Here is a 26,258-nt window from a genome sequence, read left to right on the forward strand (position 1 = left end):
TTTCCTCCTTTTTCCCCCCCCTCTCTCTCTTTCTCCTCCCCAGACTCTCGCCCTCTCTCCCTAATCCTCTCTCCTCTCTCCCTCCCTCTCTCCTCACCCTCATCCCTCTCCCTCTCCCTCTGTCTCTCCCTCTCCCCCTCCTCTCTGTACAGGCATGTTTAGCTGTATTGCTCAGCTCTCACAGGGTCTCTATCACACGCACAATCTCTTGAGATCTGGTAATTTTCAGCTGTTTGTTTACTGGAAGCAGCCGGGTTATTGAAGGTTAAACATTGACCGAGTCAGCAACTGAAACCTGAAACTGGGATTTAAACTCAAACTCAAATCCAAATGGCATGACAAGCCGTACAAGCCTTGCCAAAGTGAATGCAGCAAACGCATAGAAATACTGAGTATGTATACCAGGTGTATGAAAGCCTGTACTGTGTCTCCAAAAAGATTTGTAGTTTTTACTCCGCTCAATCCAGACTGTTGTCATGCTGATGCGCTAGGAGGCTGCACTGTGGTTGATCCCTGGAGCCAGCATTGCAGCCGTTGAGTGTGCTGATGCATCAGGGAGGAAAAATAGGCTGATCAATGGAACCAGCATTACACTTCAGCTGCAAACACCAGGCAGAAGGATATACATCATCAGATGGAAGGAAACGCAGCTGGATCACATTAGTTTACAGTAAAAGAAGCTATGTCTTAGTTGGTGCTTATCTTGGTGAGAGCTGAGTCCAATATCAGCATGAAGTTTAACACCTTCTCTCATGTAATGGAAATCTTAAAGAAACCTCCTTCTCTTTCTTCCAGATTGATTGAATATGTGTCTCTGACTTCTCTGTATTTTGTACAGAGGAGGATGCAATGTGTCTGATTCAGTCTCTCCACTGTCACACTGGCTACAGAGTCGAGTCTCTCTGGACTTCCGTGTAATGTGTGTCTGCATGTTTCAATCCGCAGGTTGTGGTCACTAATTCTGGAGTTAGTTAGGATCTGCTTGAGTTTTGGGTTTTTAATTATGGTGAGGTAATCGGCCCGGGAGAATTTCCTGTTCTGGCAACTGGAACAATCTCGTTTATTTTGAGTTCTACCTGTGCTTTTACCAGGGGATACCAAAGCAGTACACTATGAGAAGGGATATCTCTGATCTGCTAAACGGTTCAGCCTGTTCTTAGCTGTCATGTTGCAATGTTTTGTGTTCAGTTTGTGTCCCATCTGGAATAATGCTGTGCTTTGGCTCTGAGGCTGTGAGATGCATGTCTTTATAGAGAGCTGGATCACACGATGGGGTGTTTGAATGGTTTATTTATCTGCAGGAATGTGCACACATCTGTTTTCAAGAGGCTCTGATGTCTTTGCCTGTGCTTGTATTTATTTTTTGCATTTCTATCTGAAGTGATTTCGGGATTCTCACAGAAACACGTTCATCCAGAATATAAGCGATTAGACAGGGGAGGGGGTCTGGGCTTGAAGCAGTCACATGATTATTGGTATCTGTTTCATACCTGCTCAGTCAAAGGGCGCTGTGTTATGAAAGTCAGTCTGATTATGATTAATGCAATCCTTCAGTGATAAAGTCCACACAGAGATGCATGTCTGTCTGTCTGTCTCTCTGCCTGCCTGCCTGTCTCTCTGTATGTCTGTCTGCCTGCTTGCCTCTCTGTCTGTCTGTCTCTCTCTCTGCCTGCCTGCCTGCCTGCCTGTCTCTCTGCCTGTGTGCCTGCCTGCCTGTCCGTCTGTCTGTCTCTCCCTCTGCCTGCCTGCCTGCCTCTCTGCCTGTCTGCCTGTCTGTCTCTGTCTCTGTGTTGTGTTTATTTTGTTTTTATTCCTGAGGGCTCATTAGGAGTTTGAACCCCAGGCTCTCATTCCTCACTGCTGAGCAAGGGGACCCGTGCTGTGCAGCTTGGACAGGCTGGTGTTTGCTTTGCATCACTGAGACACATTATCTGGCATAACAATAAACAGCGGGTCCTGTTTATTTGTCCTGTCTCCCTGCAGAGCCGCGCATCACTTTTAGTTAAATAAACTGTTCCGTTCACACAGCCTGCTGAGAGGAACTCAAACACACTGTGGAATGGCTCTGAGAGCATCTTGAATGCATCTCTAGCAGCTCTGCTGTCGTTAGTCAGAACTGGGCCTGATCCTTTTCAGCGTTTATTTTTCAGGGGATCCCTAAATACCGTAATGAGTCTCTCTCCTTTTAGATTCATGTCTTTGACTGGGGTTCTTCATTGAAAAACACCTTGTTAATTACACAACAGCTGTGACCAGCTGATCTGAGCTGTGACTGGGTAGGGTGGAGCCATCCACAGAGACCCATAGGAAAGCGTCAGGTTTGATTGACGCCCGTTCCGTTAGATTTTCCTCAGCTTGGATATCTCCTCCCCAGCTGCATTCGCTCAGCTGCTTCTCTGAAGCAGAGAATAAACTCAGAACGATGGCACTGATCAGCAAAGCACCAGCAACCAACCCACTGCACAGTCACTGAGAACGATGGCACTGATCAGCAAAGCACCAGCAACCAACCCACTGCACAGTCACTGAGAACGATGGCACTGATCAGCAAAGCACCAGCAACCAACCCACCCACTGCACAGTCACTGAGAACGATGGCACTGATCAGCAAAGCACCAGCAACCAACCCGCTGCACAGTCACTGAGAACGATGGCACTGATCAGCACATCACCAGCAACCCGCTGCACAGTCACTGAGAACGATGGCACTGATCAGCAAAGCACCAGCAACCAACCCACTGCACAGTCACTGAGAACGATGGCACTGATCAGCACAGCACCAGCAACCAACCCGCTGCACAGTCACTGAGAACGATGGCACTGATCAGCACAGCACCAGCAACCAACCCGCTGCACAGTCACTGAGAACGATGGCACTGATCAGCAAAGCACCAGCAACCAACCCACTGCACAGTCACTGAGAACGATGGCATTGATCAGCAAAGCACCAGCAACCAACCCGCTGCACAGTCACTGAGAACGATGGCATTGATCAGCAAAGCACCAGCAACCAACCCACTGCACAGTCACTGAGAACGATGGCACTGATCAGCAAAGCACCAGCAACCAACCCACTGCACAGTCACTGAGAATGATGGCATTGATCAGCAAAGCACCAGCAACCAACCCGCTGCACAGTCACTGAGAACGATGGCATTGATCAGCAAAGCACCAGCAACCAACCCGCTGCACAGTCACTGAGAACGATGGCATTGATCAGCAAAGCACCAGCAACCAACCCGCTGCACAGTCACTGAGAACGATGGCATTGATCAACACAGCACCAGCAACCGGCTGCACAGTCACTGAGAACGATGGCACTGATCAGCACAGCACCAGCAACTAACCCACTGCACAGTCACTGAGAACGATGGCATTGATCAGCAAAGCACCAGCAACCAACCCACTGCACAGTCACTGAGAACGATGGCACTGATCAGCACAGCACCAGCAACCTGCTGCACAGTCAACAGGGTTCATGATGAGTCAATAAAGAAATCTGATACTTTCAAAGGGAGGGATTTATTCCAGCGAGCCTCTCGATATCTGTGTGTGACAGGGAGCAGTGCTGGTTTATTTTCCAGGGGAGTATTCTTTAGCTGGCCCCTGCAAATCCACCCTGGTGTGTACACTATAACTAGGGCTATAAACTGATAAAGCACCCTTGATACAAAAAAATTGAAATTGGTGTACAGTCAGTAAACACCAGAAAAACACTGCAAATGGTTACTCAATTCACGCTGACTTTACCCCTTTCCCATATGTGGCAGGGTGCCTGCCCTCTGTGTATATATTATTATTACTACTGTGTTTTAGTTATAAATGTATGACTGGCCGCCATTATTATTACGTGCAATTGCATGACTGATCAGCGACTAATATAATAATATTTGTATATAGCGCCTTTCATAGTGGACTACCATCACAAAGCACTTTACAGAGGTAGGCTGTGAACTGTGCATTATATGCAGAGTCACTTACAGTAGGACATTGATTTAACATCTCATCCACAGGATAGAGCACCACGAGGTTAAGTGACTTGCTCAGGGTAGCACAGTGAGTCAGTCAGTGGCAGAGGTGGGATTTGAACCGGTGACGTTCTGTTTACAAGCCCTGGACTTTAACCACTGGACCACACTGCCTCTTATAAGTGTATAATTAGCTGACAGTCACGCAGCTTATTAAACCTGTGCAAAATGTGACCGAGGGATAATAAGATAATTGATAAAAGCTTCTTTCCAAAAACAAGCCGCTGAGAGCTCAGGTTCCAGAGGGGTCCTGGTATCTTTTCTGAGGTTAGATATTGAATGTTTGTGGTAGGAGTTTGGACCTCTCTAATCTCTCCTTCTCTGATTTCTCACTCTCCCTCACCCTCTCTCCCCCTTCCCCCCCTCCTCCTATCTCCAGACTGTTTCTCCCAGGGCTTGGAGCCACGATGCCGGTCCTGAAGAGCCTGCCAGGGAAGATCAGAGGCTCCAAGCGCAGCAGAAATCTGGGAACGCCATCGACAGCCCCCGGAGTGCTCATCCTGGGAACAATGAACGGGGAGGCAAACCTCTGCGAGGAGGAGGAGGAGGGGGGTGGGGCGAACCCCTTTGAGGAAGAGGAGGGGGGGGTGAGCCCCGCTAGACCCTCCCCGGATCCCTTGAAGGAAGAGGAGCGCAGCAGCCCCCTGAGGGGGACCCTGGACAGGATCCGGGGGGTCTCCCCTCTCAAGACCCTGGGCAAGCTGGGCAAGGGGCTGCGCAGCTCCATCAGGGGAAAGGGGACCCCTGGGGAGGAGAAGACCCCCAGCAGGTCCTCTGAGAAGGACAAGAGGAAGAGCAGCCGCAGGAGCTCTGAGGAGCAGATATCCATACTGAGGTACAGAGTGTGGTACAGTACAGTGCAACACAGTACAGAACAATACAATACAGTGCAACACAGTACAGTACAGTATAGTGAGTGTGCCTGTCTCTCTCTCTCTCCCAGTATAGTGTGTCTGTCTCTCTCTCCCAGTATACTGAGTGTGTGTGTGTGTCTCTCTCTCTCTCTCTCTCTCTCTCTCTCTCTCTCTCTGTGCCTCTCTGTGTTCCTCTATCTCTAGCCCCTATGTAAAGCCCTCCAAATCACTGAAGTCAGTGCAGCTCAGTATACCTGGGAATAACTCTGTTATCAGCTGAGAGCTGCATTGCTTTATTGCTTTATTGTTTTATTGTGAGTTACAGAGCAGTTTCAAACACATTTTGACATGATTCAGTGTTTCTCCAGGCTGAAGACCTTGGCTTTACTGGAGTTCATACTGGAGTTCGTATTCTAGCTGCCTGCCTGTAGCTCCACTGTGGAATAGACAGGAGGCAGTGCCCTGTGCGTGGCAGAGGAATCCAAACTGTAACGTGAAAAGTGTCACGACTTTCTTATTTTATTGGAGTAGCTGCCTTGAACGATTGCATTGCTATTGCATTGCCATTAGAGTGCCATTGGATTACCATTGTACTGCCATTGAATTAGGAAATGCTGATTGCACTTTTACCAAATATCTGTTTTCAATGAGTATGCTTCTGAAAAGACTCCTTAAATCTCAGTGGAAGTGCAGAGGTGGTCTGACTGCACCGCGAGGTGGCTTGTGCAGCTGTGATTTCTGTCCTGTGATTTCTGTGATAACTGTGAGCTACAGAGGGGCAAGATATCCAGCTACACACCTCCAGTGGTCAGAAACATGACAGTGTAATCTGAAACATTTTAAACACAGCAGACCCTGTCTAACACCCCTCTCTCTCCCTCCTTCTCCTTTCCCCCACACGTGTCCCTCCCACTCTCTTTTCCTTCCCTCTCCCTCTCCCCTGCCTTCCTCTCCCCTCTCTTTCCCTCCACTCTCTGTCCCCACCCCACCCCTCCCCTCTGGTGTGCGCAGCCGTCTCCCTGGGAAGCGCAAGGAGAGCCTGTCGAATGGCGAACCGAGCCCCCCAGAGAGGGAGGGGGGAGAGGGGGACCCCAAGAGGAGACTCTCCTTCCTGAAAATCGGCCTGGGGGGTAAGATCCGGCACGAGTCCCAGGCCGACAAACTGTCCCTGGAGAGAGAGGGGGAGCGAGCGGAGGAAGAGAGAGAGGGAGAGAAGGAGGAGGAGAAGAAGAAGGTCAAAGAGCCACTTTCAGGTGAGACAGAGCTTCAGATATGGAAGAAGACCTTCTATATAATGTATGAAATGTAATGGAAAGGTTCAGGTGGCTGCCTCTCATCACATTGAGAGTTTCATTCTCTTGAATGCTTTGCTGTGCCTGGAGGTGGGTCAGTCATACAAGGAGTGCAACAGAATGAAACACACTCTCAACACGATTAGGGAGAGACACCCAACCCTGATAAACAGATTATAAGAGACACCCAACACACCACAGATTCATTTATATAATCCTGAGGTAAAGGGAGAGGGGAGAGAGAGGAGGGAGGGTCTGTCATACACAGAGCGTGCTGTGCTGTTACTGTGGGGAACCCAGCTGAATCTGTGACAGGACAGTACAGGACTTTGAGTTGGAAAGAAGCCTCTCTGAATGGCTGGGCTGGTGTTTCACGGGAAACATTTACTGAAGACTCATTTTGGTGTTGAGTGTTTCTTCCATCTTGATGACGGCACGCTGCCAGACTGTGGCGTGCTTGTTTTGTGTCCTGTGGAGCGCTGGCTGCAGTCCTCAGGGCTCAGTATCTCTGTGCTCCAGAGCTCTGTTTACACACCCTGGGCGTGCTGAGATGAGGGGCTGCCTGTGAGCTCCGGTCCTGGGGTGAGCAGCAGGAGAGTGGGGGGATTGGGCCTTCACTAGCTCTGAGCTCTCAGGCTGCAATGGGAATAAGCCACACAGCATCTGGAAGCAGGATGTACACAGAGGGGAGAGAAACACTGCTGGTAGCTGCTCAATACCACTCAGGCAGAGAGAATCATTAAAGTGTATCTACACTGGTGAAGGCACTAGAGCCCAAACGCTTGACTCAGTTTAGTTTCAGTAGCACTGGTGAAGGCTCTAGCTGTGCTTGTCTGCTTGTCTCAGTTTAGTTTCAGTAACACTGATGAAGGCTCTAGCTGTGCTTGTCTGCTTGTCTCAGTTTAGTTTCAGTAACACTGATGAAGGCTCTAGCTGTGCTTGTCTGCTTGTCTCAGTTTAGTTTCAGTAACACTGATGAAGGCTCTGGCTGCACTTGTCTGCTTGTCTTTTAGACGCTGCAGTGGTTCGTTTGAAGTGTCTGAAGAGTGTCAGGGCTGCTTGTTCTGTGTGTTTATTTTCGGATGTCCTTCCTGAGTCTTGCTAGGAGGTGTTGACAGAGACACAGTGGAGACACACCAGCTCCTCTCACTTCCTCCTTCTCCCCGGGGGGGTGTGTGTGTGTGTCAGTGTGTGCGTCAGTGAGTCACTGTGTTTGTGTTTCCCCGTATAGAAGTCTCCCATAGTAAAAACACAGCAACATGTGGTAAGCACAGTAAAAAAACAAAACAACGTGTTAACTCACCCTTATAGAAGTGTATAACCATGATAAACCCATGGCAAAAGTGCACAAATACCATGGTCAACTTGCATAAGCGCTTTCTGTGTGTGTGTATGTGTGTATGCTGTGTGTGTGTGTGTGTATGTCTCTGTGTTGTGTCTGTGTGTGTGTGTGTCTCTGTGTGTGTCTCTGTGCTGTCTGTGTGTGTATGTCTCTGTGTTGTGTCTGTGTGTGTGTGTCTCTGTGTGTGTCTCTGTGCTGTCTGTGTGTGTATGTCTCTGTGTTGTGTCTCTGTGTGTGTGTCTCTGTGTTGTCTGTGTGTGTATGTCTCTGTGTTGTGTCTGTGTGTGTGTGTCTCTGTGTGTGTCTCTGTGCTGTCTGTGTGTGTGTCTATGTGTGTGTGTGTATGTCTCTGTGATGTGTCTCTGTGTGTGTGTCTCTGTGTTGTCTGTGTGTGTATGTCTCTGTGTGTTGTGTCTCTGTGTTGTGTGTCTATAATATGTCTCTGTGTGTGTCTCTGTGTTGTGTCTCTGTGCTGTTTCTCTGCCCTGTTTGTCCTGCTGTGCGTGTTGTGTCTCTGTGTTGTGTCTCTCTGTGTTGTGTCTCTGTGTTGTGTCTCTCTGTGTGTGTCTCTGTGCTGTTTCTCTGCCCTGTTTGTCCTGCTGTGCTGTGTGTCTTGTTTCAATGATTTACTGGTCTGCTGTATCGAGGGAGGAATGATTGTCATACTTTGGACCGTTCCGCGTTTCTATCAGAACCAGAGGATGTAATAAAACCTTGTTGCTCTTATCAAATCGCTTGCTGGTACTAATGGATCACGGTTCAAATCACCCCTCATCCCCAATCTAATTAAATCAACTACACTAGAACCTGTCACATCGGATTGCATTTGTTCCAGCGGTCCATCGGATATGTAGACATACCCCATCTCAGAGGGAGTCGTTCTACTGCATTGTCGTTGCTTTATTAATGTCAGAGCATTATAAATGAACACTGTCAGTGTGTCTGAAACACCACAGTACAATACTGCATGTATGCCATACAAAGAAAACCAGTGGAAATGATTGCAAAGCACTGTAATGCTATTTGGCAATTCAGAAAACAGCATTCCAAAAAGAGCTCTGACCGTGCTTTCTCAGGCCATGCCACAGTAAATGCGTGACATTTAAAACAACAACAACCACAAGAAAGCACGCAGAGGCAGGCAGGGCAGTACAGGACAGGACAGGACAGGCAAGCAGGCAGTGTGTGCGTGAATCAGAGATGGCACAGGACAGGCAGGGCAGCGTGTTAATCAGAGTGCACTCACTGATCTGTAAGTTGCACACTGACACTGTTTAAAAACGTTCAAAATGTTTGACATCTCTTCTCTTCTCCCACCTCTCCTTCATCTCTTCCCATCTTCTGTTCTCCCCCTCTCTCCTCCCTCCCCTCCTCTCAGTGTTGGAGATCCTGCGGCTTGTGATGAAGCGGGACCTCTTCGTGGCCGACACTCACATCCTGGAACTGGAGCGGGAGTGCGAGGGAGGGGGCGGAGCTGAGGGTGGGGCCGAGGAGACGGGGGGGCAGTGCCGAGACAGCGGCCGTAAGTTGAAGGACGTGGAGCTGCTGTATGAGGCGCTGCTCAAGGAACTGGGGGAGGTGGTGCGCGAGTCTTTGCTCCCCGACAGCCTTGCCCCGCCCCCTGCGCTGCCTCTGCTACTCCAGGTCATCGAGCAGGAGGAGCAGGCCGACAGGGAGTGGGCTGAAAGGGAGGCCGGGGCCCCGGAGGGCCTCTCCCGGCCCCGGCAGCTCCGCAGGAAGTGGAAGGAGAGTGTGGCGGAGTCGGCCAGCAGCAGGCTCCCATGTAGGGGGGACGCCGGGGCCCTGTCCGGGTTCCTGGGAGCTCTGAGCGAGCACGTGGTGCAAGATCTGTGTGCTGTGAAGAGGAGCGCACTGCCCTGCTACCCCCCTGAGTACGAGGCCTTCACGGTGCACCTGCAGAGCTACCATCAGGCCGTGGGGCAGAGACTGAGAGAGGCGGCTGCAGCTGAGCTGCACATCACTGAGCTGCACACACTGCTGGACTGGGTGCACAACACCTACCACAGGTCAGAGAACTCGCACACACACTCACACACACACACACACACACTCTCACACACTCTCACTCTCACACACACTCACCCACACACACACCCACTCACACACACACACACACACACACACACACACACACACACACTCTCACAAACTCACACTCTCACACACAGTCACACATACACACACACACACTCTCACTCTCACACACACTCACACACACACACACACACACACTCACACACAGTCACACATACACACACACACACACACACATACACACACACACACTCTCACAAACTCACACTCTCACACACAGTCACACATACACACACACACACATACTTTCACACACACACACATACACACACACACACACACACTCTCACAAACTCACACTCTCACACACAGTCACACATACACACACACACTCTCACACACTTACACACACAAACACACACTCTCACACACACACACACTCACACGCACACACACACACTCTCACACACACTCTCTCACACACACACACACACACACTCACACGCACACACACACACTCTCACACACACACACACTCACACACACACACACACACGCACACACACACACTCTCACACACACACACACTCTCACACACACACACACACACACACACACACACTCTCTCTCACACACACACACACACACACTGCTTGCTGATTGCTGACCACCTGCCCGTCTTGTCCTCTCTATTTCAGGGAGGTGCTCGATCATTCTGCCTTCAAGGAGCTCACTTCCGGATCCCAGCTGTCTCCACTGCTGCCCCTCGACACCCTGAGCAAGCTGGAGAGAGACTACGTCAGCTTCGTCAAGGTGAGGGGTCAGGGGCTGGTAATCACACAGGGGCTGTAGCTGACTCAGTGTCAGTGCTCATAATCACACAGGGGCTGTAGCTGACTCAGGGTCAGTGCTGGTAATCACACAGGGGCTGTAGCTGGCTCCCTGAGCCTGCGGGGAGAGGGTTGCATGCTGGAGAGTGATGTTCCAGCACAGGAGGAGCTGCTCTGTTGGACTGGGGGGGTGTGTGTGTGTGAGTGATAATCTCTCTCTGGTAGTCGGTAGCTGGTTGTAGCTGGTAGATTGTATCTAAATGTGTGAGTGAGTATTGAGTATTCCTTTGTTGGAGTGGGGAGAGTGTGTAAAGAACTCTCTGATATCAGGTGGTAGTGTGCAGCCAGTACCAGATGTTAAGAGTGTCTGTTTGTTCCAGGAGATGGTGACGGAGGAGCTGTCTGAGGACCTGGACGCTGAGGAGAGGCGCTGGGGGGAGTCTCTGCAGATCGAGGAGTATCAGAGCAGTCTGGCCAACAACGTGATCGCGGTACAGAACCTGAACCACTGAGCTGCATGTGCACTGCATTCAATCAACTAACACACTGCACCACACTGTCACATCACTGCATTCAATCAACTAACACACTGCACCACACTGTCACATCACTGCATTCAATCAAATAACGCATTGCACTGCATTCAATCAACTAACACACTGCATTCAATCAACTAATACACTGCACCACACTGTCACATCACTGCATTCAATCAACTAACACACTGCACCACACTGTCACATCACTGCATTCAATCAACTAACACACTGCACCACACTGTCACATCACTGCATTCAATCAACTAATACACTGCACCACACTGTCACATCACTGCATTCAATCAATGAATACACTGCACCGCACTGTCACATCACTGCATTCAATCAACTAATACACTGCACCACACTGTCACATCACTGCATTCAATCAACTAACACACTGCACCACACTGTCACATCACTGCATTCAATCAACTAACACACTGCACCACACTGTCACATCACTGCATTCAATCAACTAACACACTGCACCGCACTGTCACATCACTGCATTCAATCAACTAATACACTGCACCACACTGTCACATCACTGCATTCAATCAACTAATACACTGCACCACACTGTCACATCACTGCATTCAATCAACTAATACACTGCACCGCACTGTCACATCACTGCATTCAATCAACTAACACACTGCACCACACTGTCACATCACTGCATTCAATCAACTAACACACTGCACCACACTGTCACATCACTGCATTCAATCAACTAATACACTGCACCACACTGTCACATCACTGCATTCAATCAACTAATACACTGCACCACACTGTCACATCACTGCATTCAATCAACTAATACACTGCCTTGTAACAGTTGCCACAGTAAAAGCATAGCAAAGTGTAACAAAGCAGTGAAAGCATGGTAAAGGATAGGCAAGCATTGTAAAGCACAGATAGATATAGTAAAGCATATTAAAAAACATACCATGGTAAACTAACCCTTATAAAAGTTTTCAGTAAAAGCACAGCAAAGTGTAATAAAGCATGATAAAGAAGGGGTAGGCATTGTAAAGCACATAGAGGTATGGTAAAACAAATTTAAAAACAAACCAAAGTAAACTATAGTAAATGCATAGTGTATAAGCATGGGGGGGCTGCAAAAATACCATTGTAAACTTTTATAAGGGATAGTCTGTCACAGCATTGCATTGAATCACCTGTATTGCAGTCAGTGCTGTTACACTGTCACGTGATTGCTCTACACTATTTGTATTACCCATTATCATAACATCCTCTAAATAAATACCCAGTTTAAAATCTCCTGTGACGTGATCGCATCATTGAGGGGATCACCGGTATCATCCAGTGACTCCATCACTCCTGCTAAATCATCTGTTAGAATAACACCATTGCTTTAATAACCCGTCACTCTAACTAATAGAGGTTCTCACCCTGTCTCACTCTCTAGTGTGTGTTCCTCCCTGTCTCACTCTGTAGTGTGTGATCCTGTCTCACTCTGTAGTGTGTGTTCCTCCCTGCCTCACTCTGTAGTGTGTTCCTCCCTGTCTCACTCTGTAGTGTGTTCCTCCCTGTCTCACTCTGTAGTGTGTGTTCCTCCCTGTCTCACTCTGTAGTGTGTGTTTCTGTCTCATTCTGCAGTGTGTGTTCCTCCCTGTCTCACTCTGTAGTGTGTGTTCCTCCCTGTCTCACTCTGTAGTGTGTGTTCCTGTCTCATTCTGCAGTGTGTGTTCCTCCCAGTCTCAATCTGTAGTGTGTTCCTCCGTGCCTCACTCTGTAGTGTGTGTTCCTCCCTGTCTCACTCTGTAGTGTGTTCCTGTCTCACTCTGTAGTGTGTTCCTCCGTCTCACTCTGTAGTGTGTGTTCCTCCCTGTCTCACTCTGTAGTGTGTGTTCCTCCCTGTCTCACTCTGTAGTGTGTTCATGTCTCACTCTGTAGTGTGTTGCTCCCTGTCTCACTCTGTAGTGTGTTCCTCCGTGCCTCACTCTATAGTGTGTGTTCCTCCCTGTCTCACTCTGTAGTGTGTGTTCCTCCGTGCCTCACTCTGTAGTGTGTGTTTCTGTCTCATTCTGCAGTGTGTGTTCCTCCCAGTCTCAATCTGTAGTGTGTGTTCCTCCGTGCCTCACTCTGTAGTGTGTGTTCCTCCCTGTCTCACTCTGTAGTGTGTTCCTGTCTCACTCTGTAGTGTGTTGCTCCCTGTCTCACTCTGTAGTGTGTTCCTCCGTGCCTCACTCTATAGTGTGTGTTCCTCCCTGTCTCACTCTGTAGTGTGTGTTCCTCCCTGTCTCACTCTGTAGTGTGTGTTCCTCCATGTCTCACTCTGTAGTGTGTGTTCCTGTCTCACTCTTTAGTGTGTGTTCCTGTCTCACTCTGTAGCGTGTTCCTTCCTGTCTCACTCTGTAGTGTGTGTTCCTCCCTGCCTCACTCTGTTTCTTTGTCTCCAGAAGCTGCAGATTCACCTCGACAGGGCCTCCCGCATCACTGCGGAGCTGGGGGCGCGCGTGGCTCACTGCTGCCTCTCTGGCCTGGCTGACTTCCTGCAGAGGTACACACACGGCGCGCCTGGCTGCAGGAGGCTTCACTTATTTCACTGATTTGTTTTTAAGTGCAGTACACGAGGAGGTAAACATAACGAACTCTAATTCCAATTCGAATTCCAACACACTGCACTTAAAAACCAATCATCGCTGTTATACACCTTGACTTAAATACGTGTTCTGTTTGCTTTCATTTGCTTTTTCATAAAGTTTAAAGCCTCAGTAGAGCACTCGAACATGTCTTCTAAGTGCACCAGAGTGTAACATTTGTTCAGTGTTGTATTTCATGCATCTTTTAGGGGGCACAGTGTATCAGAGGGGGCATGTTCATGTTACACTCTGGTGTGCCAGTTGTACTCAGAGAGCAGACATGTTTGAGAGCTCTACTGAGGCCACACTTTTAATAAGTCCCCTGGATGTGACGACTGGAACACAAAGTGATACGAAGTGATGTGAACTAGAAGAGAAGAACACCCTGGTTAGGACAGCTGTGATATTTCAGATACAGACTGTTTGATTTTTACAAATCTGTACCTCTCTATGTCTCTGTATCTCTCGGTGTCTCTGTTTGTATCTCTCTGTGTGTCTTTGTCTGTGTCTCTGTTTGTCTGTGTCTCTGTATGTCTGTGTGTCTGTATCTCTGCATCTCTATCCGTGTCTGTGTGCCTTTGTCTCTGTATCTCTGTGTCTCTACGTCTCTATCTTTGTGTCTCTGTGTCTCTTTATCTCCTCATCTCCTTGTCTCTGCAGCTTCCAGAAGAAGGTGGAGGTGTTTCACCAGTACCAGACTGAGAGCGGAAACCCAGCAGAGGGCTTCACACCCAGAACTATCGCCCTGGTCAACTGCTGCCCTCCCTTCAGGTATAGAGAGGGGGAGAGGGGGGGAGAGGCTCAGTGTGTCTCTGGACTGTGAGGAGGGTTGAGGGTTTCTTCATGTTAATAATGTATTGTACTGATTTCAGTAATCACCCCATCTCTCTGTGTCTCTCTGTAGGAGTTTCCTCCAGCGCTGTGCTCAGTGTGAGTCTCAGGACTGTGAGGAGGGGCTGAGGAGAGGCATGGCAGCCCTCGACAAGATCGTGAGTCTGGGGGTGAAGGTGCTGGTAGAGCAACTGTTCCCGCAGATCAAGGTAGGGCACAGGAGACTACAGACTGTGTAACACTAGATAGAGTCTCCTTCTCCTCTCTTCTCTCTCCCCTGCCCCTCTCTCTCTATCCACCCTCTCACTCACCTCTCCCTCTCTCTCCCCCTCTCACTCACCCCTCCCTCTCTCTCCCCCTCCCTCTCTGTCCCCTCCTCTTTCACCCCTCTCACTCACCCCTCCCTCTCCCCTCCTCTACCCCCTCTCCCTCTCCCTCCCTCTCTCCCATGAATCTGATTGCCCTCTTATTCTTATTCTGTGTTTTTTCAGCCCCACTTTGAGAAGCTGGTGAAGAGGAAGTGGCTGAACAACACTGAGGCGTTCGACTCGATCACCGAGACGATCAGGAGCCACTTCAAGACCTTCTGCAGGATGGAGGGGCCCCCCTACCAGGTAGAGATCAGGGGGCGGGGCCCGGGGTAACCAGGGAGAGCAGCGCCACGCAGCCAATGAAAGCGTCTTGCAGTAAAAACACAGTAAAGTGTAATAAAGCACATTGAAAGCATGGTAAAGCATTGAGAAGCATTATAAATCACAGAGAGGATTGGTAAAGCATATTGAAAACCAAACCATGGTAAACAAACCCTTATAAAAGCTGTGTGCTCAGTTGTGCAGTTTTCAAAATAATCTGTATGTGTTTTTATTTTTAAACATGCTGTCAGGTACTACACTTGGTTAAAGAGATATCTGTTTGCATAAACCACCCACCCTTTCACTGGCTTCAATCCTTTCAGTAACCAATCAGCTTCTCCCCCCTACTGACTGACATGCTTTCAGCCAGTGACATGACCCAGAAGACACTGCTGGGGTGAAATGACCCAGGAAGTAAAGCAGTCATGGACTTTCTTTAACCTAGTGTAGTTCTCTCTCACTCCCTCTCACCCTCTCCCGCTCTCTCCCCCTCTCTCTCTCCCTCTCAGGCGCTGGTGTGTGAGGTGCACAGGCGTGTTCTTGTGGAGTACCTACGCGCGCTAATGCGTGGTCGCATCATCTGCACCTCCGCCAAGAAGAGGAGGAAGATGTCAGGCAGGCTGAGGGACGAGGGCAAGCAGATCAAAGAGCTCTTCAGAGAACTGGTGAGAGAGAGACAGACACACTCACTATACTGGGGGGGAGAGAGAGAGAGAGAGAGAGAGAGAGAGAGAGAGAGAGAGAGACAGACAGACAGACTGCACTGACCTCCGCTAATGCTAACACAAACCAGCTTCAGTTCAACACTGCTTACCAGCCCCCAATCAGAGTAAACCAAATTATAAAACAAACCAAAAACTCCTATCTGAAACATTGGGACACAGAAACAAAATCCCAAAATAAACTTGTTTGTTATCGGGCCCTAAAAAGAAACTATTCCCTCGCAGAGTATCTCTCCACTGTCAGAGATACAAAGCAGAGACAGATCCTGACCAAGTACAGGCTCAGTGACCACAGCCTGGCCATTGAAAAAGGTCGACACAGACAGACCTGGCTAGCCAGGGAGAACAGGCTCTGTGGTCACTGTGAGACAGGAGAGGTCGACACAAAGATGCACTTTCTCCTACACTGTGAGAAATACTCCCAAACAAGAGAAGTATTCTTTAATAAAATAGTAAATGCCCATCCACTTTTTCCAAACATGGCAGACCCAGAAAAACTGTCTGTACTCCTGGAGTCAATACGTAGCCGCCTGTCACAACCAAAGGGGCACGCAGTGACACTCTGCATGAGGAGCACAACTTGGGAGGAGAGGAAATGTATTACTTGTAGCCAGTGTATTATTTATATATATATATATATATATATATATATATATATATATATATATATATATATATATATATAATATATATATATATATATATATATATATATATATGTATATATGTATGTATATATATATATATATATATATATATATATATATATGTATTATTTATTTAATATATGTATTATTTATTTTAATTATTTTCTTTGATGATTTATTTATTTATTTATTTTATCATCAACAGTACTATTTTCACTTTTTTTTTTTTTTACTGTATTTAAGATGCATTGTATGTATACATGTATGTATTGTATAATTGCTTTGGCAACACCTGCTATTGTAAGTCATGCCAATAAAGCACCATTGAATTGAATTGAGAGAGAGACAGACACACTCACTACACTGCGAGAGAGAGAGAGAGAGAGAGACAGACACTCTATACTGGGAGAGAGAGACAGACACATTATCCTGGGAGAGAGAGAGACAGACACATTCACTATCCTGGGAGAGAGAGAGACAGACACATTCACTATCCTGGAAGAGAGACATAAACACTCACTATACTGGGAGAGAGACAGGCACACTCACTATACGGGGAGGGAAACAGACACGCTCTATACTGGGAGAGAGAGACAGACACACTGGGAGAGCTCTCCCCTCCTCTCTCCTCCTCTCTCTCCTCTCCCCTCCCTCCTCTCTTCTCTCTTCTCTCCTCCCTCCTCTCCTCTCTCCTCTCCCTCCCTCCTCTCCTCTCTCCTCTCTCTCCTCCACTCCTCTCTCTCCTCTCCCCTCCCTACTCTCCTCTCCCCTCCTCTCTCCTCCTCTCTCTTCTCTCCTCTCCCCTCCCTCCTCTCCTCTCCACTCCTCTCCCCTCCTCTTTCTCCTCTCCTCTCACTCCTCTCCACTCCTCTCTCCTCTCTCATCTCCTCTCCTCTCCCCTCCTTTCTCCTCCTCTCTCTCCTCCCCTCTCCCTCCTGTCCTCTCTCTTCTCTCTCCCCTCCCTCCTGTCCTCTCTCCTCTCCACTCCTCTCTCTCCTCTCCACTCCTCTCTCTCTCTCTCCTCTCCCCTCCCTCCTGTCCTCTCTCCTCTCCACTCCTCTCTCTCCTCTCCACTCTCACCCCAGTCTCACTCTCTCTCTCTCTCAGGATTCCGGGAGCTCTTGGTTGGACAGTGCTGTACCTCACATCTCTGAGATCATCGTACTGGAGGACACCCCCTCTATTCAGATGGAAGTTGGGGTGCTGGTGAGGGAGTACCCTGATGTGCGGTGAGTACCTGTAACCCCCTCCATCTTTAGAGACTTAGGTAGAGCACCTCCCCTCCTTCTCTGTCATCTCTCTGTTTGTTGTCTCTCTATAAGTCTGAGGGCAGTCAGAGTGCGTCATACAGGGAGGTTAGCTGTGGTGCTCTTTTTCTTTGGATCGGAGGTGTAGTTTTCGCTGTGATGCTCTTTTTCTTTGGATCGCAGGTGTAGTTTTCGCTGTGTTGCTCCTTTTCTGTGGATAGGAGGTGTAGTTTTCGCTGTGGTGCTCCTTTTCTTTGGATCAGAGGTGTAGTTTTCGCTGTGGTGCTCCTTTTCTTTGGATCAGAGGTGTAGTTTTCGCTGTGTTGCTCCTTTTCTGTGGATAGGAGGTGTAGTTTTCGCTGTGTTGCTCCTTTTCTTTGGATCGGAGGTGTAGTTTTCGCTGTGGTGCTCCTTTTCTTTGGATCAGAGGTGTAGTTTTCGCTGTGGTGCTCCTTTTCTTTGGATCAGAGGTGTAGTTTTCGCTGTGGTGCTCCTTTTCTTTGGATCAGAGGTGTAGTTTTCGCTGTGTTGCTCCTTTTCTTTGGATCAGAGGTGTAGTTTTCGCTGTGTTGCTCCTTTTCTTTGGATCGGAGGTGTAGTTTTCGCTGTGGTGCTCCTTTTCTTTGGATCAGAGGTGTAGTTTTCGCTGTGTTGCTCTTTTTCTTTGGATCGGAGGTGTAGTTTTCGCTGTGATGCTCTTTTTCTTTGGATCGCAGGTGTAGTTTTCGCTGTGTTGCTCCTTTTCTGTGGATAGGAGGTGTAGTTTTCGCTGTGGTGCTCCTTTTCTTTGGATCAGAGGTGTAGTTTTCGCTGTGTTGCTCCTTTTCTTTGGATCAGAGGTGTAGTTTTCGCTGTGGTGCTCCTTTTCTTTGGATCAGAGGTGTAGTTTTCGCTGTGTTGCTCTTTTTCTTTGGATCGGAGGTGTAGTTTTCGCTGTGATGCTCCTTTTCTTTGGATCAGAGGTGTAGTTTTCGCTGTGGTGCTCCTTTTCTTTGGATCAGAGGTGTAGTTTTCGCTGTGGTGCTCCTTTTCTTTGGATCAGAGGTGTAGTTTTCGCTGTGTTGCTCTTTTTCTTTGGATCGGAGGTGTAGTTTTCGCTGTGATGCTCCTTTTCTTTGGATCAGAGGTGTAGTTTTCGCTGTGTTGCTCTTTTTCTTTGGATCGGAGGTGTAGTTTTCGCTGTGGTGCTCCTTTTCTTTGGATCAGAGGTGTAGTTTTCGCTGTGATGCTCCTTTTCTTTGGATTGGAGGGTGTAGTTTTCGCTGTGTTGCTCCTTTTCTTTGGATAGGAGGTGTAGTTTTCGCTGTGTTGCTCTTTTTCTTTGGATCGGAGATGGTCTACTAACTTTCATTAGAGAATCCACAACAGTAGTCAAATTTAAAAATACCCTTTAAGATGCACTTATTCTCTGCTGTATTTTTTAAACTCTTTGACTCTACTGCAGTCTGCACTGTTTATTATAATATACAGTACTTTTACGATGATCAATTGTATCACTATATTTACCTATTTTATTGTATTTTGTTATATTTTATTTAATTATGTCTTCATATAATTTTTAACTGATTAATTGTTATTGTTTATTTTTTTTTTGTAATGCTAATCTGTGTTTGGTTGTTTTGTACAGTGCCTTGAGACACCTAGGTGTGAAAGGCGCTATCATAAAGTTATTATTATTACTATATTACGTGTAGTATAGTATGTGTCTGTGCATCTGCCTCTCTCTCTGTATTGACTCTCTCTCTCTGTATTGACTTTCTCTCTGTATTGACTCTCTCTCTGTATTGACTTTCTCTCAGTAAGAAGCATGTCGCCGCCCTACTGGATCTGCGGGGGATGCTTCGGCAGGTGGAGCGGATGGAGATCCTGAACATCGTGAAGGACTTGGAGTCCAGCCTGCAGCCCCTCCCCCGGGATCGGGCGCTCTTCTCTGAGCTCCCCGTCACCTCGGAGGCGCGCTGCCTCAACCTGGGGCTCAGCCGGGTCGCCATCACCACCTCCTCCATGCTCACACTGCTCAGAGAGCGGGCCGGGAGAGGGAGGGGGGAGAGGAGGAGCAGCTCTGAGAGAGCGGAGAGCGGAGAGAGGGGAGAGAGAAGAGAGGAGAGGGGAGGGCTCAGCCGAGTCGCCATCACCACATCCTCCCTGCGCACACTGCTCAGAGAACGGGTCGGGAGAGGGAGGGGGGAGAGGGAGAGTAAGAGGGAGAGGGAGGAGAGAGAGGAGGAGGAGAAGCTCTGAGAGAGAGGAGAGGTAGAGGGGAGAGGGAGGGAGGAGAGAGAGGAGGAGCAGCTCTAAGAGAGTGTAGAGGAATGGAAAGGAGAGAGGTGAGAGGAGGAGCAGCTCTAAGAGAGTGGAGAGGAATGGAAAGGAGAGAGGTGAGAGGAGAGCAGCTCTAAGAGAGTGGAGAGGAATGGAAAGGAGAGAGGTGAGAGGAGAGCAGCTCTAAGAGAGTGGAGAGGAATGGAAAGGAGAGAGGTGAGAGGAGGAGCAGCTCTAAGAGAGTGGAGAGGAATGGAAAGGAGAGAGGTGAGAGGAGGAGCAGCTCTAAGAGAGTGGAGAGGAATGGAAAGGAGAGAGGTGAGAGGAGGAGCAGCTCTAAGAGAGTGGAGAGGAATGGAAAGGAGAGAGGTGAGAGGAGAGCAGCTCTAAGAGAGTGGAGAGGAATGGAAAGGAGAGAGGTGAGAGGAGGAGCAGCTCTAAGAGAGTGGAGAGGAATGGAAAGGAGAGAGGTGAGAGGAGGAGCAGCTCTAAGAGAGTGGAGAGGAATGGAAAGGAGAGAGGTGAGAGGAGGAGCAGCTCTAAGAGAGTGGAGAGGAATGGAAAGGAGAGAGGTGAGAGGAGGAGCAGCTTTGAGAGAGAGAAAAAAATGTGTCTTTATCACAGGAACTGTGCATGCTGGGGTTTCAAGTGAAACAGACCGGACTGGGTCTGGCGTGGAAACGAGCAGGACTGTGTTGAACCCGGTCTCAGTGACAGGTGGAAATGAGCAGGACTGTGTTGAACCCGGTCTCAGTGACAGTGAAAACGAGCAGGACTGTGTTGAACCCGGTCTCAGTGACAGTGGAAACGAGCAGGACTGTGTTGAACCCGGTCTCAGTGACAGGTGGAAATGAGCAGGACTGTGTTGAACCCGGTCTCAGTGACAGTGGAAACGAGCAGGACTGTGTTGAACCCGGTCTCAGTGACAGTGGAAACGAGCAGGACTGTGTTGAACCCGGTCTCAGTGACAGGTGGAAACGAGCAGGACTGTGTTGAACCCGGTCTCAGTGACAGTGGAAACGAGCAGGACTGTGTTGAACCCGGTCTCAGTGACAGTGGAAACGAGCAGGACTGTGTTGAACCCGGTCTCAGTGACAGGTGGAAACGAGCAGGACTGTGTTGAACCCGGTCTCAGTGACAGGTGGAAATGAGCAGGACTGTGTTGAACCCGGTCTCAGTGACAGGTGGAAATGAGCAGGACTGTGTTGAACCCGGTCTCAGTGACAGGTGGAAATGAGCAGGACTGTGTTGAACCCGGTCTCAGTGACAGGTGGAAACGAGCAGGACTGTGTTGAACCAGGTCTCAGTGACAGGTGGAAACGAGCAGGACTGTGTTGAACCCGGTCTCAGTGACAGGTGGAAACGAAGCTCACTGCTGCACTGTGGACCCAGCGAGCTGCAGACTGGACTTGGGAACCAGGACACAGCCCTGTGGAAGATACTAATATATAAAAGAGACAGGCTGCATCCTTCCACCAGTCTCCGATCGGCAGGGCTGGAAAATCAATTAAATAAAAAATGATTCAGACGAAGCAGTGAAAGGTTTCCATCCCAGGAGAAACGTTGCTTGCAATAATAAGAGATTCTTTCACAGCCTCCGCTAGCACGGCTCCACTCCAACAGTCTTGGGTTGCATACATTTTAAAGGGGTTGTTTGGGGATCACGGGTTACTTATTTAATATTGAAAAAATCAAGGCAACTCTTCAGTCATAGTATCTGAATCAAATAGCAGTGATAATTCTAAACATTCCTGTAATTCATTTTTAAATTATGAGTCTGGTTTATACTGGGGGAAAAATAAGAGGAGATAGAGAGAAGGAAGCAGAGAGAGAGGAGGAAGAGGTTGTCAAACCTGAAGATTATGTTAAAACATGGCTAGGCAAAGGTGGGCATGCAGCTACCAACACCAGCAATGAGGCACGCAACCCACAAGCAGATGAGAACCTGAAGCAGGTACGGTCGTTCCATTAGGTCTGGAAACAAAACTGCAATGATAAGATCTGCTTCCATCTGGTTTACTAATTAACCCTGAGTTTAGCAGATTAAACAGTTACAGCTACAACACTGGTCACAATTCACAAAACACATTCCAAAGCAGGCATGCCAAGGGGTGAGTGAGCCTCCTTCTCTACTCTTACAAGAGCACAGTGACAGCATGGTAAACATATTCAAAAACAAACCATGGTAAACTAACCCTTAGCAAAGTTTACCACAGTAAAAGCACAGCAAAGTGTAATAAAGCACAGTGGAAGCATTATAAATGGGGCTTCTGATTTTCATTTTTAACTGATAATAGCCGATAAAACACCCCCAATACAAAATAAATGAAATCAGTGGATAGCCAATGAACACCGGAAAAACTGTGGAAATGGTTAATCAATTCACGCTGACTTTATCCTTTTTCTATTCAAAAATAAAACCTACTACAAGAATAATACATACATTTCCCAGTGCTGCTGGGCAATGTCCCGCCTTCCTGACTTGTATCTATCATTGATTCGTTCTGAATACTTTAAACCCGCCCCAACTACTGAGTGACAGCACATTCCTACATTTCTATTGGAGACTCCGCTTGCGAGATTTAAAACAAGGTTACAAACAGACTGTACAAATGTGCAAAAATGCGTACACACAAAACCCCAGAAGAATGTGCCCGTGACCATTTCATTGTGGAAGACAGCAGAGGAAAGAAGGTACAACTTAAGTGTGCAAGTACTGTCGAGTTACTACTGTACATGTTTTGACAGAAAAAAAAAACCTCAAGCATTTTTGAAAGTAACCAAAAACACTAATTTCATACAGTATATCACAAAATGAAAGCCCCGAAAAAAAACGATTTACATAAAATTCGAAAATAGTTAAAAATAAGCACCGAAAAATACAGTTAATAAAACCCGAAAAACAGAAGCCCTAATTATAAAGCACAGAGACGTATGGTAAAGCACAGGTAAGCATTGTAAAGCACAGAGAGGTCTGGTAAAGCACAGGGAAGCATTGTAAAGCACAGAGAGGTCTGGTAAAGCATAGGGAAGCATTGTAAAGCACAGAGAGGTATGGCAAAGCATAGGGAAGCATTGTAAAGCAGAGAGAGGTCTGGTAAAGCATAGGGGAGCATTGTAAAGCACAGAGAGGTATGGTAAAGCATAGGGAAGCATTGTAAAGCACAGAGAGGTCTGGTAAAGCATAGGGAAGCATTGTAAAGCACAGAGAGGTCTGGTAAAGCATAGGGAAGCATTGTAAAGCACAGAGAGGTATGGTAAAGCATAGGGAAGCATTGTAAAGCAGAGAGAGGTCTGGTAAAGCATAGGGGAGCATTGTAAAGCACAGAGAGGTATGGTAAAGAATAGGGAAGCATTGTAAAGCACAGAGGTCTGGTAAAGCATAGGGAAGCATTGTAAAGCACAGAGAGGTATGGTAAAGCATAGGGAAGCATTGTAAAGCACAGAGAGGTCTGGTAAAGCATAGGGAAGCATTGTAAAGCACAGAGGTATGGGAAAGCATAGGGAAGCATTGTAAAGCACAGAGAGGTCTGGTAAAGCATAGGGAAGTATTGTAAAGCACAGAGAGGTCTGGTAAAGCACAGGCGAGCATTGTAAAGCACAGAGAGGAATGGTAAAGCATAGGGAAGCATTGTAAAGCACAGAGAGGTCTGGTAAAGCATAGGGAAGCATTGTAAAGCACAGAGAGGTCTGGTAAAGCATAGACACGCATTGTAAAGCACAGAGAGGAATGGTAAAGCATAGGGAATCATTGTAAAGCACAGAGAGGTCTGGTAAAGCATTTAAAAAAATGTGGAAAACCTGGGTAAGCATTGTAAAGCACAGAGAGGTCTGGGTAAGCTATAGCAAATGCAGAGTATAACCAAAGGAAAAGCAAAGGGGGAAAACTGCACAAATCCTGTGGTAAACCTTTCTGAGGGTTCTCTTTGCAATTCAGTGTGTTACCCTCTATTGCCAGTGTGCAGTTTCCATGCATGAATATACTGAATATATTTGAAAATCTGTAAATAATAATAGCATATACTGTGAATAAAAGAAATCTTCCAGTCAGATTGTGTGTAATTGAACAGTTTGAAGCATGCTCTGTGTGTGTTTGTGTCAGAGTGTGTCAGTGTGTGTGTGTGTCATTTCAACACAAGAAAAGCTGCTTCCCACACCTTTACAACTGAGCACCAATCAATGGCAATTAACTTCTGCCCTGAGTGTTTTTAAAGCCAACTGGCAGATAACATTCCTCTCATCTGTGACACTGACATTCTTACTACTGATAATGAAAATATGTTTCAAAACTAGCAAATGCACCTGATTCATCATGGAGATGTGACCGTTCCTGAAAGCTACCGCTGTGGAAACAGGGATAGTATTTCTCTGTCGAGTTTAATCAGAGAAAACACCTTGCCCAGGACGACAATCCCACAATGCACTGCAGAGCTAACACCTTTTGAAGAAAGAGGGAAAACCAATGATTGGTTAAAATAGAAATGAGTTTTAGTGAGTTTCATCATGACAGCAGGTTCTATATTAAATAACACTGTCAGACTGTTGTGCAAACCAGGGAAACTGAGGGAGCGCATTGCTGTGTTGAGGATCAATGCGTTTCATTGCATTTCATTAATACCTCTCAGTCCCACATTTCTTAAAGGAAATTACTTGGCACATCCCTACTTACCTGAAGTGTGGAAGAATAACAGGAGTTGCTGGGAGTTCAGTGAAGGGTTAGGGTTAGGGTTAGGGTTAGGTTTGCTGGCAGTTCAGTTTAGTACAACACATGCAGATTGGGTGTGTTTGGGAGTGGAGAAGGATACCCAATTGCTGTGCACCTTTCCTTCCAAACCACTTCCCCCTGGATAAACTGACAGTGTGAATTCAACGTGCAATAGAGTACAGGACGTTTTACCATTCAAACCTAGAGCTGCACAAACCCAGTGTTCCATTACTGGGATGGAGCTCTCCACAGGCGAGGGTCGCTGGTGTCGCAGTCAGAGTGAAACGAGAGAAGAAAAACAGCTGCTCGCGTTTGTGATGATCGCTGCTTTTCTTAGACTCAGGGGGCGGTTGTACTAAACGGATCCTGGATGCAGGCTCTGATCTTGATCCTATGATGTGGTTGAACTAAAAGGATCAGATCTGATCTTGAACTCAGTTTCAGCTCAAAATCTGATCCTATTTCGATCTTGCTTCAGAGTGGGATCAGAGCTTCATTGAACGTTTTATAAATGGAGAAATTACATGTAATTCCTCCATTTAAAACTGTACTATATATTAAACGGAGATGTTTGACAGACACCATCATAATACATAAAGGAAACTCTTTTTACAATTGCTAAAGTAATCTTTAAATAAGCACACTGTATTAAGATAATTGATCGACATAACGGTAACTTAATAAACTTTTCAAATGTTTGTAGGATTTCACAAAAATATTTCTCTCAGATTATTATATGAAAATGGAGATACTTTAACGTAATAGAAAACATTAACGTTATCTAAGTAATGGTGCATTTAAAGGTAGCCATAAATTATATTAAGAAACTATCGCTGTATAGAAAACACCAAGTCAGGTCTATAATATATCATGGCCTAACAGTAGACCTGAGTGAGTGACGAAGGCTCAGTATTATTACACACGTTTTTTGTGTTGGCAAAGTCATACTACCGTTATCATTTTATCGATTACAATTAAATCATTAGTTTAATCAGATTGAACACTCTGTCAGGTTTTTTTTAAATGTTTGGTCAATTCCCTTTTTTTCTTAATGAGTTTACCTTCTCCGACAGCCTCGATCTCCCGTGTCCGTGACATTTTTGTAGTGGCAGCTATCATTGGCCCTTCATTCAATTTGCTCAGAATGTGTTGATAATTTGCTCTGAACCGATGCTGCAGCTAGCTGTTTGTGTGTTTGGTGACTAACTTACCGCTGTAAAGAATACAGCATTGTGAGTGTATCCGTCAGAAAATACACACGACCGTGAACGGTAACATTTATTATAAACTTTTTAGAAGTTAAAAAAACCACCACCAGATATTAACGTACTCAATCTGTTTATAAAATTTGATTTATGAATTTATGTAGGGGAGGCTGTCTGGTCCAGTGGTTAAAGAACCAAGCTTGTAACCAGGAGGTCCTCGGCTCAAATCCCACCTCAGCCACTGACTCATTGTGTGACCCTGAGCAAGTCACTTCACCTCCTTGTGCTCCGTCTTTCGGGTGAGACGTAGTTATAAGTGACTCTGTAGCTGATGCATAGTTCACACACCCTAGTCTCTGTAAGTCACCTTGGATAAAGGCGTCTGCTAAATAAACAAATAATAATAATAATAATAATAGAGGAGACCGGGGTTGGTTGTCACACTTTTTACT

The 26,258-nt window shown here is 47.1% G+C and overlaps 1 protein-coding gene across 3 annotated transcripts in view; it reads left to right on the plus strand.

The window, feature by feature from the left end:
• LOC117415023 (tumor necrosis factor alpha-induced protein 2-like) overlaps nt 1-22,534 on the plus strand; it is a 35,214-nt gene extending 12,680 nt beyond the window's left edge. For 2 of the 3 annotated variants that reach the window (XM_059026733.1, XM_059026732.1), the window contains exons 2-13: nt 4,408-4,863; nt 5,894-6,135; nt 8,895-9,543; nt 10,270-10,384; nt 10,782-10,892; nt 13,373-13,473; nt 14,216-14,326; nt 14,460-14,595; nt 14,878-15,000; nt 15,528-15,683; nt 17,495-17,616; nt 19,434-22,534. In XM_059026733.1, the coding sequence (XP_058882716.1) occupies nt 4,436-4,863; nt 5,894-6,135; nt 8,895-9,543; nt 10,270-10,384; nt 10,782-10,892; nt 13,373-13,473; nt 14,216-14,326; nt 14,460-14,595; nt 14,878-15,000; nt 15,528-15,683; nt 17,495-17,616; nt 19,434-19,875 (2,736 nt within the window). In that variant the 5' untranslated portion in view covers nt 4,408-4,435 and the 3' untranslated portion in view covers nt 19,876-22,534. The remainder of the gene's footprint in view (nt 1-4,407; nt 4,864-5,893; nt 6,136-8,894; nt 9,544-10,269; nt 10,385-10,781; nt 10,893-13,372; nt 13,474-14,215; nt 14,327-14,459; nt 14,596-14,877; nt 15,001-15,527; nt 15,684-17,494; nt 17,617-19,433) is intronic. The other variant, XM_059026734.1, reaches the window with a different exon arrangement.
• Nucleotides 22,535-26,258: the final 3,724 nt, after the last annotated feature.

Source organism: Acipenser ruthenus, chromosome 7 (assembly GCF_902713425.1).
Source record: "Acipenser ruthenus chromosome 7, fAciRut3.2 maternal haplotype, whole genome shotgun sequence".
Taxonomy (NCBI): Eukaryota; Metazoa; Chordata; class Actinopteri; order Acipenseriformes; family Acipenseridae; genus Acipenser; species Acipenser ruthenus.